Source organism: Miniopterus natalensis, chromosome 1, assembly GCF_054644295.1.
Source record: "Miniopterus natalensis isolate mMinNat1 chromosome 1, mMinNat1.hap1, whole genome shotgun sequence".
Classification (NCBI taxonomy): Eukaryota; Metazoa; Chordata; class Mammalia; order Chiroptera; family Miniopteridae; genus Miniopterus; species Miniopterus natalensis.
In genome coordinates this window covers 15,693,248-15,711,613 of record NC_142081.1, presented here as the reverse complement: position 1 = coordinate 15,711,613, position 18,366 = coordinate 15,693,248, and the positions used below count along the sequence as shown (strand labels likewise).

The following is an 18,366-nucleotide window of genomic DNA, read 5'->3' as shown; positions in this document are numbered from 1 at the left end:
AGAGAATTCTTTCTCATTTACCAAAGTAGGAGAAGCTACCCCAGATGGTAGTCTTAAAGCATAAGCTATTTTCTCTTTCAAATTGATATATCCATTCATACAACACATTTAAAGAAGTTGCTTACAACTTGAAACTTCTGATATGTAGAAATCAGGTAAGGATTAAAGGCACTGAAATTATGCATAAACAAACAGAAAATAGCAATGCCTTTATCAGGACACAGACATCAAGCAACAAGAAAAATGCAAATGGATTTAATGAGGAGTTACGGATTTCTCACTCAACAGTATCACATCCAAAATATTATAGTTTGCATTACTTTAGCAATCGTACACCTTCCTTTGAAAAAGATCAATTTTCATTTTTATTTTATCAGCTAACAAAACTGCAAAGTACCAGGGATATTCTTTCAGGGAAAAGTAATTATGACAAATTCATTTTCCAACTCGCCATGTAAATTACACTGATACACCTTCAAACACAGAATCCTTAAGAGTTTGATGCAAAGAGAAATCCTGTCTTCTGCTTTGCCCCTGAATCTGTGCAGACCCTAGGATACTCTAATTCTTAATTACTCCAAATCTGAGGCCTGGAGAGCTGGGTTCAAAACCTGGCTTCATTATATATTAATTTTATATATGTGGTTCAATATGGCAAACTTACTCAGCCTTCTTTTTCCTCAATGTATCAAAAAGGAGTAATACCATCTGCCCTGTTGGCTCAATGTTTTTTAAGGAACAAAAGAACAATGAAATTAAACATCCTCCACAATCTGAAATCTACTCTTTGAATATATAATATCAACATAACTATTACTTGAAATACCTACCAGTGGACCTAATTTAAAAGATTTTGTAACAGTGTTTGGCATAAAGAGAGAAAAGTAAACCATAAGAAAACATGTATTTCTAAGTGAGAAAAGTTACAGTATTTTCACTATTATCTTGAGAAAATGAAGGAGAAATATCTTTTTAATCTCCTCCTTTAAATTTATTTATTAACAGAGAAAATAAATCATTTCCAACAAAAGTATCATTTTTATACATGCCTCTAAAACAAGATATTAGAGAAGAGTAACAGTGATATAATCAAAACTCTCTTTGATCATATTATTCCTGCTATAAATGCAACTTGCTCTAGTTAACAATTAACATTCGAACTTTAAATCAACACAAATTATTACCAAAACCCAGGTTTTAAATAGGAGCAAATCTTTAAATCTATACTAAAAATGAGACTGACATTCCATATAAATAAGCAATTTAATGAACAAAAAAGTCAACTGGAAATCCACGTTCTCAATTTATAAACCCTATTTCACGTGTTTTATGATATTTGCACTTCATGCCAGCATAGTACTGCCTTTATCACCTGTCAGTGTGCAAACCTATACTCTTTAGTTCTCTGCCTCTCCCAGAGAAATGTTTTGGCACAAGTTAACTATGATGCAAATCACAGCAGACATTTCTTGAACCTAGTGCTCTGCTTACATCAACACAACCCAAAGGTTTAACACTTCAGTATTAATAGTCTTCTATTATAACATACTGAGAATCCCAACTGTTGATTAAATGACTTCACAGGTCATCTCCATGGACAAGAAGCTCTAAGTATATAATATTTAGTCAAAGGAAGATGCAGAAAAATGTTTGTATGCTTTAATTTTCTTTATATTCTGCAAATTGACATCACAGGGATATATCATGTTCTTTAACTAGTAGCTCTCACAGTTTAGTGCAAAGAATCACTTGTGAAGCTTGTTAAACTACAGACACCCTGACCTGTTCCAGACATAAACCTGCATTTTTAACAAACCTCTAAGAGCAATTCTGATGCAGGTGGTCCATGGTCCATCAAGTACTCCACCTCTACACTCAGCAGTTTCTTTTCATACGTCCTTTGATCAAATAACTGCTAGCAGTGCTTCAAGAGATATGCCAAGTTTTAAAGATTTGGTCATGAACACAAACTATGACTAAAAGGGGAGGAGGGGGAGTCAGACCTCAAAGCATGATGTTGGCTGTAGAGTAACTAGCACATGCTTGTTACTTTTGAAATGGTATCTCAAACCACATTATGGAGAGAATTTTAGGTTTAGACCTCTTATTTTAGAAGCAGAATGACGTTACGGCATTGACTTATAACTAGGGCAGATAATTTGGGGAGTCAAATAACCATCTGGGAAATTTTCTGTTAAAAAAAGAGAGTTGACATTTATACGCTGCCTTGTTCTAAAAAAATTTAAAGCCACAGAACAGTTGTCTTGTTAACGAAAACTGATTAAAATTCAAAAGCTTTACTGTACTAATTGTTTCTTTACCAACGATTAGAAACACTAAGTGCTCCTTTTCCAACACTCTCAATACAGAAGCTGTCAGCTGTAAGGAGACTAAAGTATTAAAAAAAAAAAAAAAGTAATTATTTTTAGAACCAGAGTATAAGTCATTTAATCGTAAAATCAATTCAAAAGCACAGGAATTTCTATATATACATAATAGTTAAAACTAGGCCCTGGCCGGGTGGCTCAGTTGCTTGGAGCCTCGTCCCATACCCCAAAAGGTTGCAGGTTCGATTCCCAGTCGAATCCCAATCAGAGCGCCTAAGGGGGACAACCAATGGTTCGCTCGCTCTCTTCTCCCCCTTCCTTCCTCTCTCTCCAAAATCAATAAAAACATATCTTCATGTGAGGATAAAAAAAAAAAAAAAAGTTAAAACTAGTTACTATCCTTTTAAAATCTATAGGACCACGATTTTCTCACAAATCATAAAATTACCGTCAACAAACACGGGGCAACTCAGAAACACTGTGATAGAGGTAAAAACCACTTGCTTAGAAATACTTCTTAAAAGGGGGGAAGGGCATGAACACAATTATATCAAAGGTTTTCCTTATTAATCAGACGAAGAGACTGGGGACCATCTCAGGTGTCAAGCAAACCCCTGTCGCTGTGGACATCCTGGTTTTGATTGACCTGGCTCCGCCTGGTGACAGCCCCAGGTGTGTCAATCGCCTCACTTACAAATCCCAAACCCAGAGTTTCAGACCCGATGCAGCACAAAACCCACATGAGCGCCGGGGAAGGTCCCGGGGCTCCTGGGTCCCTGGGTCCGAGGCAGCTGTGGAACTCACTCCCAAGGAGTCCATTCCTCCTCCGTGGGAAGGAGCCCAGTAAAGTTTGTGAAGTGAGAGGGGTGTGGGCACGGTGACCGCTTCTTCTTTTCCTCCCCTCTCTAGTCCCCTAACCACCCTCTCCGGCTCAGGCCAACCGAAGCCCAAGAAATGACAGCGAGCGACAGGTGGGTGCGAGATGTGACCAGAGAGTGGAGCCTCCAGCTTGAGCCCCCGAGGCCCTGCCCCTGGATGGAGGCCGGGGGGCGGTGGCTCCCGGCCTCCAGTCCGAAGGCGCGGATACTGACCCGAAGACGCCGAGGCCGTGCCCAGCAGCACCGCGCAGAGCAGCAGCGTCAGCCCGACCCGGACCCGCATCCTGCGCCCGGGGCCGCTGCCACCCCCGAGAGCTGTCGCTTGCGCCTCTGCCCCTATGGACTCAGCCGCCGCCGCCTAGCCGCTGCTCTTCCTGCTCTGTCCTCCTTCCTCCGCCCCTTCCCAGGCCTCTCTGCCCCAGAGCGCAGCCAATCCCCGCCTGCCGCCGGCGCCTCCTCGCCCAATCGCCGTGGTTTTCCCGCCCTCCTCACAGCCCCGCCCACGGGGTCATGCATTAGCCAATCCTTATGCGATGCTTCCACACCGGCTTTCCCGGTTGGACCACGGCGTCACCGACATGGCCCCAGTTAATTGGTAGCTCCGGAGTTCCACCATCCCGGAATCAGAGCGTGATTCCAGGGCTGGGAAGCCACCCGAGACTACAAGTACCACAATGCACTTCGCGGCCTCCTCTCGGCGCGCGTTCTCGGGGCGCGTAGTCCACCGCGGGGTGCGCTTTAAAAGTGCCGGCGGCGGCTGCAGTGAGAGCTCAGCTGACACCTGGGCCGGACGCGAAACTGCTCTACGGCCTTGAACCCTGCGCTGGTTTTTCTATTTGTTTTGTTTTTGAGCCAAAATAAATACCAAGAAACAAGCAGTGTAAAGTTAAGAGTTTGTAATGTGTTAAGCTCTTTCTCTTTGTTTCATTTAGAAAAATTTGAATTGGAATATATTAGCCCTGTGCAAAAAACACAAGTAGGCTGAATTCGAGGTATTTTTTTAAAAAATTTAGATAAAACAGTACCATATCTATGGAAACTAGGATGGACTCACTCCCCGTCCTCGTTTCCCCAACGAAGGAAAATAAACCCCACCCCGTGCAGACCATTTCAGCGCTGGTTTTCACTTTTACCAGGGCCCGGGGTAGCAATCATCTAGGAAGAGGTGCCAACAGCCTTTGCAAAACCCTTTCTTTTTGTAAGGTGCGTTGTTTGCGTCTGCATTGACTAGGCTCGGGAGCCCAGGCTGATGATTTTGGAGATAAAGGGGCAGCGAGTGCCCTGGAGGAGCAGGAGCCTTGTGTGTTAAGCGCCAGCTCCAGGCCGGGCAGCGAGGCCCTGGCTCCGTGGTCCTGCCCCTCATCAGACTGTGTCGTGGGCTTTCTCTAGGGCCCATGCACAGCCCTTAGGCCTGGAGCCCAGACAGCCTGAGGTCAGGGTTTTGGAAAGGCCACGCCACATGTTTTGATACCTCTGGGGGCCTGACCCATTTCCTTCGATAGAGCCCTCTGTTCCACACTCACATTGGAGGGGGTGAAGAAAAATATTGTCCCGTGAGAAAGAGTTCTCTTTCCTACTGCTACTTCCTTGACACGCACCTCTTGTTTGCTTGTTTGTTTTAGATTTTATTTTCAAAAAGATCCTTCATTTCAGTTTGTCTAAAAGATTTACATAATCAAGGGGTTTTAAAAAAAGTGTTAAACAAAGGAATCCCACTTTCACCTGCAAATGGTAGTCTATGCTTTTAGATACAGCCAAGATTATAACAATACAAATGTCAGTAAGTCTACTGGATCTTGAGAATTATCCACCGGCACTCACAAGAAAACGACAGACATTGGTGATTACGCCCTTACAAATGTATTTTCACACAATTTGTGCCAAGTCAGCGAGGAGTCAGCAGGCTTGGTGTCGGCAGGTAAAAACACATCCCTGCACACCTGTTGCTGTTCGTGGTGACATTTGGAGGTCCCAAACGGCAACCCCAAAGGCTCTTCCCTTTGCATCCATACAGTATACATACACCTATGAAGGGTATTCCCACTGATATTTAAAACAAGCTCACTTAATACTGCAAATCACATGTAGCATAGAATGATCAGATGTTCAGTCTTAAACTGTGTGTGACAAAGCCAAAATAACCCACCGTTCAAATAAAAAAAGAAGGGGAATACCTTTAACACACCATTAATTTACGCGGTTAAGTTTTTCTAGTGAAAGACAACAAGCCCATACAAAATTTGGGGACAGAAGAAAACTCAGATTTCAGCCACTGGTACCTTTCCAAAGACAAATCTGGTGTTTCTATACCCTACCATCTGGAAAGCTGACCTCCTGCTCTGCCAAACACCTTCTAGTTGAGCATATAACGGTCATTCCAATCATTGTGCACTCAGAATCCCATTGCCCGACTGACAGCCCACACCTGAAACATCTGTCATGCCTACATGGCAACACGGGCCACGAAGGAAGAGGGTATGGAAGCGTTCCCTGTGAGAGGTTATTGAAAAAACAAAACAAAAAACCCTTGCACCAATCCCCCCAAAAGTACTTCTCCTACATACTATTCAACTGCATCCAAGGAACAAGAGGGGAAATAACTAAGAATTGCAGAGAATCCAGTCAAGCTGTTCCTGCAAAGAGCTGCGGAGAAGCATGTAACCCAGCTCACATCCTATGTGCTTCACGCTTAGACCCCTTCCCTCAAATGGGCCTTCTCTGCCAACAGGACTGGTTTTCAAGTTTCTGAGTCTCTCTTTTATCCAGGTTGCTCAAGCTACTTTTAATCTTTCCCAACAGGATCTAGTCATAGATCTAATACAAAGCTTTTGGAACACGGCAGCAAAGGAAATAAGAAATACACAGAAACAGGGAGGCTGGGAGAAGCCCTCCTGCTATTGATTTAGAGAGAAAGGTCCCAGGCTGCTGCCAGCCACGGGGTCACCAGCAGAACTGTTTTCCCTGATGCACTCGTCCCATCCATTTTGTTACACCGGTCCTCCGGCAGCAGTTGGACAATAGCTCCATCTTCCTTAAGGCTTTCGAAACGTAGTTGAAATTGCAATGATCAGACCTCCACCACTGGTAATACGATTGTGTCTTGGCTTTGACAGAGAGACACCCATCAAAATGATGTGAACAGCTGGAGGTGGCAGTGCAGCTACCGCCTGGGTTAAGACAAGGTTAGCACTTAGGCCATCACCCGAATGGCAGAGGACAGGCAGGGTGAGCAGGAGCCCGAGCAGGGTGAGCCCTCCTTTGCTTCCCTCTGTGACCACAGAATCTGACTTTGCCCAGGGTCCCGCTTGCAATGCCACCCCCTCATCTGTATTTCTGTCACTAACAATGTTTCCTTTGAGTTCCTCTGATTTTAAATCATAGAGAAAAATCTGGTCTATCTCCCTCCCTTCTTCATTTAATCGATCATTGAGTTCTATAAATTGAACTGTACCGGCTGGGGCAGAAGGAGGTTTACAGTTGTGAGTGCATGAGACACAGTTTATTCTTGTATCACTAGCTATTGATTATTGTATTATTTTCCACACAAACAACTGTACACCTCCTTTTGCCCCACCCTGAACAAGTATTCTTTTATGTAACCATTTTTCTTTCTCACTGAAGATCTTTCCTACTGGCCCTCACTTTCCCTTGCGCGCCTGATGCACCTGAGTCCTGGCGTGTTCACCAAACGTGTTCCCTTTCCACAGTAACCGAAGCCACACACTGGCCAGATTGATATTCCTTTAACATGCTTTCATATTCCTATTCAAAGTTTTTCCGTGGCTGCCTTTGTCATAAAGTAAAAAAATATTAGAACTTCTGGCAAAATAGGAATTTATGCCGGCAATTTTACTTTCTTGGGGGAAGTATTGGGGAAGAAACGTCTGCCTGCTCCAGCAGAAGCAGGGGTGACCTGATTGATGAGACTGGGGACAGTTCACCTCTTAGTTAAGATGCAACTTCTTTCTTCATTCTTTTCTCTACTGAGCACTTCTTGTGTTTAAGGCCCCGTGCTAGATGCTGCCTGGACAAATGAACCACTCCTGTTTCACTGTTTTCTAGTGTAGGAGAGGCAAAATAATTTTTTCACGTTCTAAGTCTTTTTCTTTGGCTGGCCTAATAATCTAACATGAACTAGATGAATAGGAGAAAATAACTTAATTTATTACATATGCACACATGGGAGGCCCCTAAGAACATGGGACCCCAGGAAACATTGGGCAGATGAGTCTATGTGCCCATTCAGGACTACGGGGGGTGGGGGGTGGTCTGGGATTTCCAAGGGAAAGTATGCAATTCACAGGTAGATGAGAAACAGCAAGAATAAGGTAAAGAAGCTCTTGCTGGCCACCCAAAACCAACGGGACACAGAGGGGAATCTAACACACACTTTTCTTGGCTTCTCCCTGTCTGCCACACTTAGGTCATAGGATGCTAAGGTGATCACTCCCTTCCTTTAAGCAGTTTTTTTCTGAGCGTCTTTAGGCAAGTAAAGGAGGAGGTTCCAAGGTCCTTCCTGAGTCCTTTTGTTTTTTAAGAACAACCAGCTTAAAATAATCAACATCTTTAAGAAGGCAAACTCTGCTTCCCCTCCCCAGATTTCCACATTAACAAGCCCTCACCTTCTTGTGGGCTCCCCTACCCTCTCCCCACTGCTCTTTCTTCATCTCCGTCACAACGTTGGCACTTTCCCAGTTTCACTTGCATTTAGTCTTGGCCGGGCCTTCTCCAACCAGGCCAGTCCTCATTAATCTTCATTGTCCTAAGTGCCTACAGAACATTCACAAACTTGCTTTATAAATGCGTTGTAAGCTCGCTGAACCCAGAGACAATGATGTAATTCTGTGTATAAGTACACAGCATTGGAGAAGTGGACAGCACATGTAGGTACACAGCATCGCCACCTACTAGGACTAGATAATTATTTATTGATTGGCATATATGCCTTACCTGTAAAGTGTTTTAATAATAAGATTTTCAAAGTACTTGTTACCTACTGTAAGTTTAATCTTACAATATCTCATAGGAAAATATTAAGGAGCATTTGTATCCCAATCACACAGAAAATTTACTTCATGCACCTGCACCTCATCTATAAAATGGGTATATTAATGAAACCCGCTTCACCAGGTCTGTTGTGAGGTTCGAAAGACATATGCAGAAAAAAAAAGTTCTTTCTTCACTATAGAACATTCTACAAGTAGTACGCCTTAGTGATTGCTTGGTTGAAGCAGAGGAGCAGAGCAAACCGAAACGTTAGTTTTAGTAAGACTAACCATGTTAGTTTCATCCCCTTCGTTTCAAAAGCATTTGGCACTGCTGGAGCTACTGCTTTTACCCAGCAATGAGTAATGCACATGTTCTGAGAATGCTCATAGGACCTTGACTTTTGCAGGGCATTTCGAGTCTCCAAAACAGGTCTCGAATACATTGTGGGGAAGCCAGATCCATTGTATCAGCTTGCTGCGCTGCACGGTGATTCATGAGTGAAAAGGAAAGGTCGTGAATTCTCCATAGGCTTTGGGCATATAGTCCTCAAGGCCTCCTGTCAACATTCCCAGCTGAAAGTTCTGTTCTCTCTCTACTAGTACAAAGTGTAATATTATTTATTACTTCACAGACCCCTTTAATATTTGCTCAGCTGTCTGTACTCTGTTTGACTTGTCCATATCAATGTTCTGGGTCATTGTCATAGATTACCAAGTTGCAGAAAACCTGTTTTCTCTGCATGACCACACAGTGTAAGGCCCAGTAGAGGTAGATAATAAGTGCCTTTTATGCAGATGACACTGATCTGACCTTATTACATTGAAATGAATCAGGCAATCAGTAAATATTGAGGCCCTCCTAAAAGTCTTGAGGACTTAAATCCAGCTTGCTCCTCACATAAGGATGGTGAGAAAAGGCCGAGAGCCTTGTCCTGAGAACGGGGTGATTGTCATTAACTTCAGTCCATATATCCTTTCCCGTGCTGTTCTTGGGGATCTATTTGAGTTGGCAGTGTGGGCAGGCTGCCAGCGCTTGTATCAACATACCTGCCAGGGCAGGAGAAGGGAGAGGCAAGGAGTAAATTATTTCCCCCTCAGAGCTTGGAGAAGAGTGTACTTTCTTTAATATACATGAAGTGAATTAAAGTCATTATTTTTGTGTTCCTTTTTCATGGATAAATGAAAGTATAAATCCTTGCACCATATCACGAGATAGAACCTGGCATCTCCTCGTGTACACTCAGAGCTCCTTGAATAAATGGACAATGGCTTTATACCTCATCGTATGAATACTGTTGTAATTAACTCAGTTATTTAATTAACTAACAGGAAAGTAGCAAAGGGAAGGCCGGAAAGTATGGGCATGCCATTTGGGCCAGGAAGCTGCAGCTTAACACTCTCCAGATCCTGGGGGAAGGGACTGGACAAAGGAAGAATAGGCGCATGCCCGATAAAGTCCGGGTGACGTAGGCAAGGGTGCTTGCCTGTCAGGCACACTTGGGAACAGGGCATTGGCCAGAGTAGGTGTGTAGGCATCGACGCTGCAAGGGTGTGAAATCTGAGATACATAAGCTCCTGAACAAGGGGGTGCCCTCTCTTGCTTGCCCGTGTTCCTGGCTCTCCTGTTGCAGGGGGCATGTGCCCTTGCTTTCGCCCACGTGGCTCACAGCCATGTGGGCCCCACACAATGCACTAATGGGCCGTGACTAGCCTGACGCTGTGCCAGACTTAACTCCACCATGGAATGGAAACTCTAGACACTGGCTTTGCTTTTAGCTCTGCTGAATCCCCAGCTGCACCTTTTCCAGGACTGGTTTAAGGGAAATGGGACTCTAGAAGGCCAGGGATATAAATACACACAAATAAAAATCACTCAGTCTTAGGTGCGAGTCTTAGAAAATTCTTTTTCTCAAGATGTCATAAGAACCCAACCCACTTCCACCAGACACCCCCCCTCTTCCCCTAATAACAGTATCACCTGTAATCTCAGCTACATACGGTAATAAAAATAAGTAAGCTTGGAATGTTTATGTCACTTTCTGTGATTATCAAGTGCCATAAAGGTCAGAGTGTACATCTCAGGTTGTGGAGCCGTGTATTTAAAACACCTAAGCTTTTGCCTGGCCGGGTGTGGCTCAGCTGTTAAGCATTGACCTAGCATCCAGGAGATCGAGGTTCGACTCCTGGTCTGGGCACATGCCCGGGTTGCAGGCTTGATCCCTGATTGGGGGCAGCAGCTGATCAATGACAGACTCTCTCATCATTGGTGTTTCTCTCTCTTTCTCTCCCTCTCTCTCCCTCTCTGAAATCAATGAAGATATGTTAAAGAAAAAGGAAAAAAGAAGATGCCTGAGCTTTGAAGCTGAGAGAATGAATGAGGTGGGGTGTGTGTGTGTGTGTGTGTGTGTGTTCAGGCTCCACTTACCAAATTGCATCCTGAAGTGACATTTACTTTGGAGATACTTATTCTTTCTGAGCAGGGTTGATTCATACCAGATCAAGGAAAAGCCAGGATACCTTCACACCCTGAATAAATGGGCAGGCATTCTTCGGTCTAATTTTTTCATAGATTTGTTAACTATTGGTTCTGGAGAGAGACTAGATTAAAACTAAATTTCAATCAGAATTTGATTAAGAGAACTTTATAAGGTGGAAATGCTCGACTCCTGAGTAGATGGCAATGCACTTAATGAGGGAATGTTGGGTTAGGAACATGATACAGTCATGTGCCTGCTTAACATCAGGGATATGTAATGGGACATGCCTCATCAGGCAATTCTGTAGTTGTGAGAACATCAGAGAGCGCACTTACACAAATCTAGAAGGTATGGCTACTACTGTAATGGTACTTTTATAGGCTGACTGAGCAGCAGGTTTGTTAGCACCAGTATCACGACAAACACTGAGCAACTGCAGTGTGCGCCCGACAGTGGGCTTTCCTTTTTGTAAGGCAAGTGCCTGAGCTAAGCTTTGATTGCTGAGGCGTCCACTTCAAAGCTGGCATCCATTTCAAAGGGGCACCCCTTTCAAGGAAGCCTATCTCAGATAAACACATTGCCAGCGCCAGGCTAGATAAACATCCAGGCTGCCTTCCCCCAGGGGGCTCCTTTGTTCTAGAGATCTTGGTGGATTTCAATAACTGACCATTTGAACTACTTTTTCTCTTCCCTCGTTTTAAATGTTCTCTTTTATGTTTTAAATTCACATGAAGCCCTAGAACCCCTAAAGCGAGGCTCTTCATAATTTTGATTTGATTTGTAGTCTTAGTTTTAAAAATCGTTTTTCCTCTGCACATTTCACAGACCTAGCCTTTCCTCTTGTTAATAAGCAACCCCTAAGGCAGCAGGACACAGTAGCCCTGTCCTGACTAATGGTCACAAGTTTTGAGCCCCTGGCAGGCTCAAGATAACAACATCTTTACCTAAGTTATGTTTCATCTCCTGAGCCCTAAGGTTCACTGACCCCCTCGACTACCTCTCCGTGAAACCTGACAGAGTAATGTTGGAACGGACCCCAGAGCTGTCCTCAAGGCCCCAAGAAATGATTTACTACCCTTATCGTGTCTTTGACCAGTCAGCTCCTAACACACACCCAACCCCAAATCCATGGTGTCTTGTGATGTTGCCCTATACAACCTGTTAGTTACTTGCCATCGGGAAGCTGGGTCTTTTAGAGCATGAGCTCACTCGAATTGACGTCAACCCAAATAAACGACTTCCTTTTTCCACTGAAACTCGTTCATCTTATTTTGGCCAATACAGGAAGGCAGATGGACTCACATATTGGGGTTTGATAACACCCCACAACTGACCCCAATAAAAACAGAACCCCAGGCCTGTTCTCTCTCTTCCCTCCCCTCCCCCACCTCACTGTGTGCCCCCTAGTGTGCCTTGTATGCTCCAGGGCCTGTCATAAACTCTTTTCCCCCCCAAAGTTTCCTAATGCTTATCACTGAAGGGTGTCTTGGAATGTAATGAGAACCACAAGGGTCTGTCCAGTAGTAGCAATGGTTTAGAAAGGGGAGATGTCTGTGTGAAGCTCACATGTGTGGGGGGCAAGTGAGCGCCCCCTGACACTTCTAGCCTTATTGATAGACTGAGACCACACGAAACAGTAGTGCACTGAGCTAAGACTAAGACTTGACAATGGCTACAATGTCTTTAGATGATAGGAATTTTTCAGTCCATTATAATCTATGGGGCCATTGTATAGGAGGTCTGTCATTGACTAAAATGTTACTATGTGTGCCTGACTGTATTCATGGTGTTATCCTTGGGGAGCTCTCTGCATCTCCACCTGTTGCTGGTGGAAGTGGGCTTCTTGGGATATCACAAGAAAAGCAATTTTCTGAAAACTCCCATGGGAGAAAGAGTGGCATTTATTTATGTGAAATTACCTCCCTGAGTTTCCAAGATCCAATTTCCCTTTGTCCCACCAAATAAGTCCAGCTGTGTCTAGTAGGGCTAGAATTAAAGCTGTTGCCCAGAGTTTCTGTTTCATGTGTGTGCAGTTGACTCCAACATCAGGCTAGCTCAGCTTGTGTTCCTAGCTGCAGTCCAACAGTTCATTGTGTGTAGGGTCCTCATGGCCCATGGCCATGCAGCTTTTAGGACCATGTGGCTATGGAGGGAACACGGGTAGGAGCAAAGTCAGAGGAACAAGAGAGCAAGAGCCAAGAGCCAAGAGCCAAGGGGGCAAGCAAACTCCTTTGTCTGGGGGATTATGTATTCCTCAATTTTTGCAGGCTCGTAGTGGCTCCCCACCCCCTCTAGTCAATTATCTTTGTTTTCAGGTTAGATTGACAGGCACCTTACCCACATCACCCCAACTTCACTGCACATGCATCTCTCTCCCCCTTTGTTGGATCCCTTCCCCCAGTGATTTGTAGGGAATGGGCCAGTGGTTCCCTGGGGAGTACAAAGTTGCAGCTTCCTGGTGAAGCTGCCCAGATGGCGGTGCTTATAATGTCTAGCCTCCCTTTTGCTCCTTTCCTATTAATAACTAGCTAATTACAATGGTATCAATAGGATAATCCTTCCTTGCTTCCTTCATTGGGCAAATATTTTAGGGGCACTGTCAATGTCCTCTGGCGGAAGAACACTAGGAATAGACATGAATTTCAACACATTGGGCTAATACTTATTGCGATGAGGAAGGACACAAAGCATGGTATCCTTCCTCATCTCAGTCAGGAAGCTTTAGGAAAAAACCTGTTACAGGATTTGGGCTTTGGTTGGGTGGTTTCTGTGAGGACCCGGGGAAGCCAGGTTTGCTCTACATTGGATGCTGTCCGAAGTATGCCTGATTTCTATGATTTGGTAGAAATCCATCGATAAGCCTTATCTTAAGGTGGAGGAGAGCAGAATAAGAGTAAAACTGTCACTGGTGGCGAAGTCGCAGTTACTCGTTTTGGCTAAGAGAGGGAGTGTTTGGTCCTCTGTTAGTGGCACAGGGAACTTGTTTTGGTGTGTGTTCAGGAAAAATTATGAATGGCCTTGTTTTGTCTCATTTATATCTTGGTCTCCAAGTAAACTGTCTGCAGCTGGTATTCTGAGTGACTGTTTATACCCACTAGGAAAAGAATGCAGCCTGGCTCTGAGAGCCAGGCCAGCTTCTGAATGTCAGCGGCTGCTCTCAATTTTTATTTTTTCCCCCTCAGCATCTACTGTGAGGGACACCAGATTTTTTAATGCTGAGGATTCAGCAATCAATAAAACAGGCGACATTTTATAGCCAGGGGGAGAGACAGAGTAAAACAAATAAGTAAATTATAACGCATTAGAAGGTGATCAGTGCTATAGAGAAAACACACGAAGTAAGGAAAGGGACATAAAGGTACTGAGGGAAGGTGGGGTTATTTAAATTTAAAGCAGGGAGGTCAGGGAAGGCTTCCCTGTAAAGCTCACGTTTGAGCAAAGACTTAAAGTGGTGAGGGAGCCAATCATGAAGCTGTGGGAGGGAAGAGCCTTCCAGAAAATGGGGAGGAGCCAGGAATAAAGGTTACGAGGCAAGTGTATAATTGTTATGGTCTCAGAACAGCAAGGATCCCTGTGGCTGCAGAAGAGGGTGAAGGAGGGGATCCCAGAAGGGAGGCAGGGGAGGTCAGAGAAGCGACTGAGCCAGGTAGCTAAGGGATTTTAGGTCACTGTGAAGGGTAATCAGAATGCTACTTTTTATGACTGTCTTGAAGTGTGGTTTAGATAATGGTCTGGAGATTCTCCCTCTCCTGCACAGGAATGGCCAAATTAATTACACAGACCTCTCTATTAATCATCTGGATGTAATGCTAAAGTAACCAATTAAACAATTGTACTCAAAAGTTTGATTCAGAAGATTATCCACTGGTTAGAACTGAGATGAATAAGTGCAAAGTAGCTATTATCAAGATAAGGATCTTTAAACAAAGACCTTGGAAATATTCAAATAATATATTTGTAAATGCAAATCACTGGGAAGTGGATTTAGAAAACATTTATGAAGTCACGAGGATGCACAGTACAGGACAGGAAATGCAGTCAACAGTACTGTAATAACTATGTATGGTGCCAGGTGGGTACTAGACTTATTGGGGGAATCGCTTCCTAAGTAATACAAATGTCTAACCGCCACCATGCTGTGCACCTGAAACTGATGTGATATTGAATGTCAACTATAGTTGAAAATTTAAAAAAATTAAACAAGACAAAACATACATTTTGAAAATATAAATCTACAGTGTAGTTCCCATAGGTTTTTAAAAGCAGATAAACATTTTCTTTTACTAAACACATACACACACACACACAAAGAAAACATTTATGATGCAAAATAAGGGTTTTGATTACTTCCTGTTCTCAAATTAGCTCCCAGCTATGCCACATTGACTTCATATAAATCCAACTTCAAGGGCTGCATTGACAAAAATATAGTATATGTATTACATATACACTAAAATATACATTGATAAACATGTTTCATATATGTCTGGAAAAACGTGTGTATACATAGGCATACACAAACGTAAAACAGTTGGGAATAAGCTGTGTGTCCTCACATGGTAAGGAGCGGGACTGAGCAGAGTCTCTGCTTCTGGTTTCTCTTCTTATGAGGGGACTAATCCCACTGAGGGCCTCACCCTCTTCGCTTCATCTAAAGCTAATCACCTCCCGAAGGCTCCATCTCCAAATACCATCACATTTGGTGTTAGGGCTTTCACATGTGGCTTTCGAGGGTGTGCGTGTGACATGATTCAGTCCACAGCACGTATTTTCTGCTTCAGAGAGGGTGAAAGCTGCTTGCACGCCCCCTGCGCTTCCCTATATCTTTCCTTCAGCTGGACTTCTTGCCCTTATTTTCTGATAACCTTCCTTTTGAAAACACAATTCTAAATTCTAAGAAGCATATGTCGAGTTTAATTCTCCTTTTGCTGGCCTTTCTTCCTTTTCATAAAATATTTCTTTGTGCTCTCTTAGTTTGTATGTATTTGATCTTAAGCATTTTGCTACATATTTTATCCCAAAATTATAATTGGGTTGCAGCGAGGCAAGTGCCGCATTTTGCAGAATAAATACTGCTACAAAGAGAATCTCTTTATTGTGAAAAGACTTTGACAGCCTAACTGATGGGTTACTTAACTTTAGCAATACAAGACTCCATTATAAGCAAGGGGGGAAAAACATAGTGACTCAGTTTATTGTGGCAAGATTTAGAATCATAGAATTTTGAAGCCTTTATCTCTCATATCACATATTTCAAAGACTCCATGCCTGAAGAGGTGACTTGTTTAAGATCATATAGCTAGATAATGGTGGTGATATAGACCCAGGTCTCTTGGGTTCCAGTCTGTTTATTTGTACATTTCACTCATTAGAAACCTAGTGGGTTGAATTCATTTTCTAATCATGCTTAACAAATTGCAAACAAATTTAGCAGCTTAAACACACATTTATCATCTTACAGTTTCCACGGGTCAGGAGTCCTGGCACGGCTTGGCTGAGACCTCTGCTCAGGGTCTCACAAGGCTGCAATTGAGGCATCTGTGACCTGGAGTCCCCCTCCAAGCTAACAAGGATATTGGTAGGATTTGCCTCCCTGAAGCTATAAAACTCATGGCGGCAACTCATTGCTTCTTCAAGGCCAGCAGGTGAGAGAGTCTGTTGCTTCGCATCTCTGGACTGTAAACCTTCTTTTAAAGGGCCCATCTGATAAGGCCAGGCCCTCTTTTAAAGGGCTCATCTGATTAGGCCAGGCCCTGCCAGGATTACCTCTCCTTTTATAAACTCAAAGTCAACTCATTAGGGATCTTGTATTTGTGAAAAATCCCTTCATCTTTGCTGTATAATGTAATCTAATCACAGGAGTGACATCCATCATATTTGAAGATTCCAGCCATACTCTAGGCCGGAGGATTATACAGGGTGTTCACATTGTGTTAATTTTTAAAAATTAGGAAAAGCTGCCCAGCCGGTGTGGCTGTTGGTTGAGCTTCGTCCCAGGAGGTTGCCAGTTCAATTCCCGGTCAGGGCACATGACCGGGTTGCAGGCTCGATTCCCAGCAGGGGGCCTGCAGGAGGCAGCGGATCAATGACTCTCTCATCAGATGTTTCTATCTCTCTTTCCCTCTCCCTTCCTCTTTCTCTAAAATCAATAAAAAAGAATTTAAAAGAACATTAGGAAAAGCAGCAATAGGGAAAAGCAAAGTTACTTTTTTTTCTTTCCCCCTGCAAAAAGCTTTATTGTATCTATTTAGTCCACTGTGTGGGAGAGGGCTCCAGGGTAGTTCAAAGGCTGCCTAGTGGCTGCAGGGAGAGGCCCAGGCAGAACTGGGGGACTCAGGGGCCCCTCCAAACCCTCAGGGCTCCAGAGGCTCCTAGTTGTGCTTGAGGGTGAGCCTTCTGAAGAGCCGCTCGGCCAGCTGTGCCTGGGGGGTCAGCCAGGCTGGGGAGTTTAGACAGGTGTCACCCATCTTCTCCATGAGTTGCACCACCTCACCCAGAAAGCGCTTCCCCAGGAGGCTGCCGAGATGGACGCCCGTGAGGACAGAGCCCAGGGCGTGCAGATCCAAAGGGGCCTCGTTCAGGATCGTCTCCGTGACCATGGAGCTTCTGGGGCGTCCTGGGTTTCACCCCCTCGGCCTGGGACGGCTTCTGCACATCCTGGAACGGGAGGGCACAGCCTCTGTGCTGGTTTTGCATCTTTAAGAGACGCTGGGTGCTTTCCTGCTTCTGCTCTGCCAACTGGAGGAAGAACTGGCCCCACGCCCTCCACAGCCACGCGGGCCAGAGAGAGGTAGGTGCAGGAGGCCCACAGAGCGGCTCACCAGGCGGCTCCCCCAGCCTCCCCCGGGTGGGATGCTTCTGGAGAATCTGGGAGCTCGTTTTTGCTGGTTAATAAGCTCCCCACTCTGCCCCTCAAAAGGTGTTGGCAGGTCCAGGCCCCTGCAGGTGGCTGAGCATGTGGTTTGTAAGGTTTTGACTGGAAAAAAGGTTGGAGGGTCGTGGGAGGCAGGCACAGGGGGTGTCCTGGGTCCGATCTGTCCAAACACAGATCTGCAGGGCCGCGGAGTGCACTGCCAATCACTTGTTTGATTTCCCGAAGGAAACACCACGTTGAGGTATTTCTTTCCAGTCATTTGTTCTTGTTGCTGTTCCCTACACCCCCTGTTTTTAAAAATATATACTTAAAAAATAGAGGCAGATGACAGACACAGCACAGAAGGTCTTCGAATGTTTTGCTTCATGTCGTTTCATTGTAACATTGATCAGATAAAAAACTGATTGCCTGTTTGGGGGGGCACTGTGTGGAGTTTGCACGTTCTCCCCAGGTCTGCGTGGCTTTTCTCTGGGGACCCCGGTTTCCCCCCATTATAGGGATGTGCAGGTTGGGTTCATTGGTGTGTCTCCATCGCCTGAGCGGGTGTGGGGAAGGCTTGAGGGGCCCTGCAGTGGAAGGGCATTCGGTCCCCTGCTGGTCCCCGCCTGGTCCCCTGAGCTGCCAGGAGAGGCCCTGGCACCGCAGACCCTGAACTGGAGTAAGCAGGATGGAAAGTAATTCTCTTACTTGCTTTTATTAATCTTTGTTAAGCGTATGCATAGCTCACATTTATTTCACTCTTTAATAGTAGAAGTATTTTGGTTATTTAGATGTTTGGTGATGTCTTTGCAACTGGAAATATGTCATGGAGACTTTCCTCTT

At 44.5% G+C, this 18,366-nt stretch overlaps 1 protein-coding gene across 1 annotated transcript in view; it reads right to left on the bottom strand.

The window, feature by feature from the left end:
- Positions 1-3,527, bottom strand: part of SEL1L (SEL1L adaptor subunit of SYVN1 ubiquitin ligase) — a 45,012-nt gene extending 41,485 nt beyond the window's left edge. Inside the window, exon 1 of the mRNA XM_016220037.2 lies at positions 3,419-3,527. Within this exon, the coding sequence (XP_016075523.1) occupies positions 3,419-3,488 (70 nt within the window). The 5' untranslated portion in view covers positions 3,489-3,527. The remainder of the gene's footprint in view (positions 1-3,418) is intronic.
- Between the last annotated feature and the right edge of the window lie 14,839 nt (positions 3,528-18,366).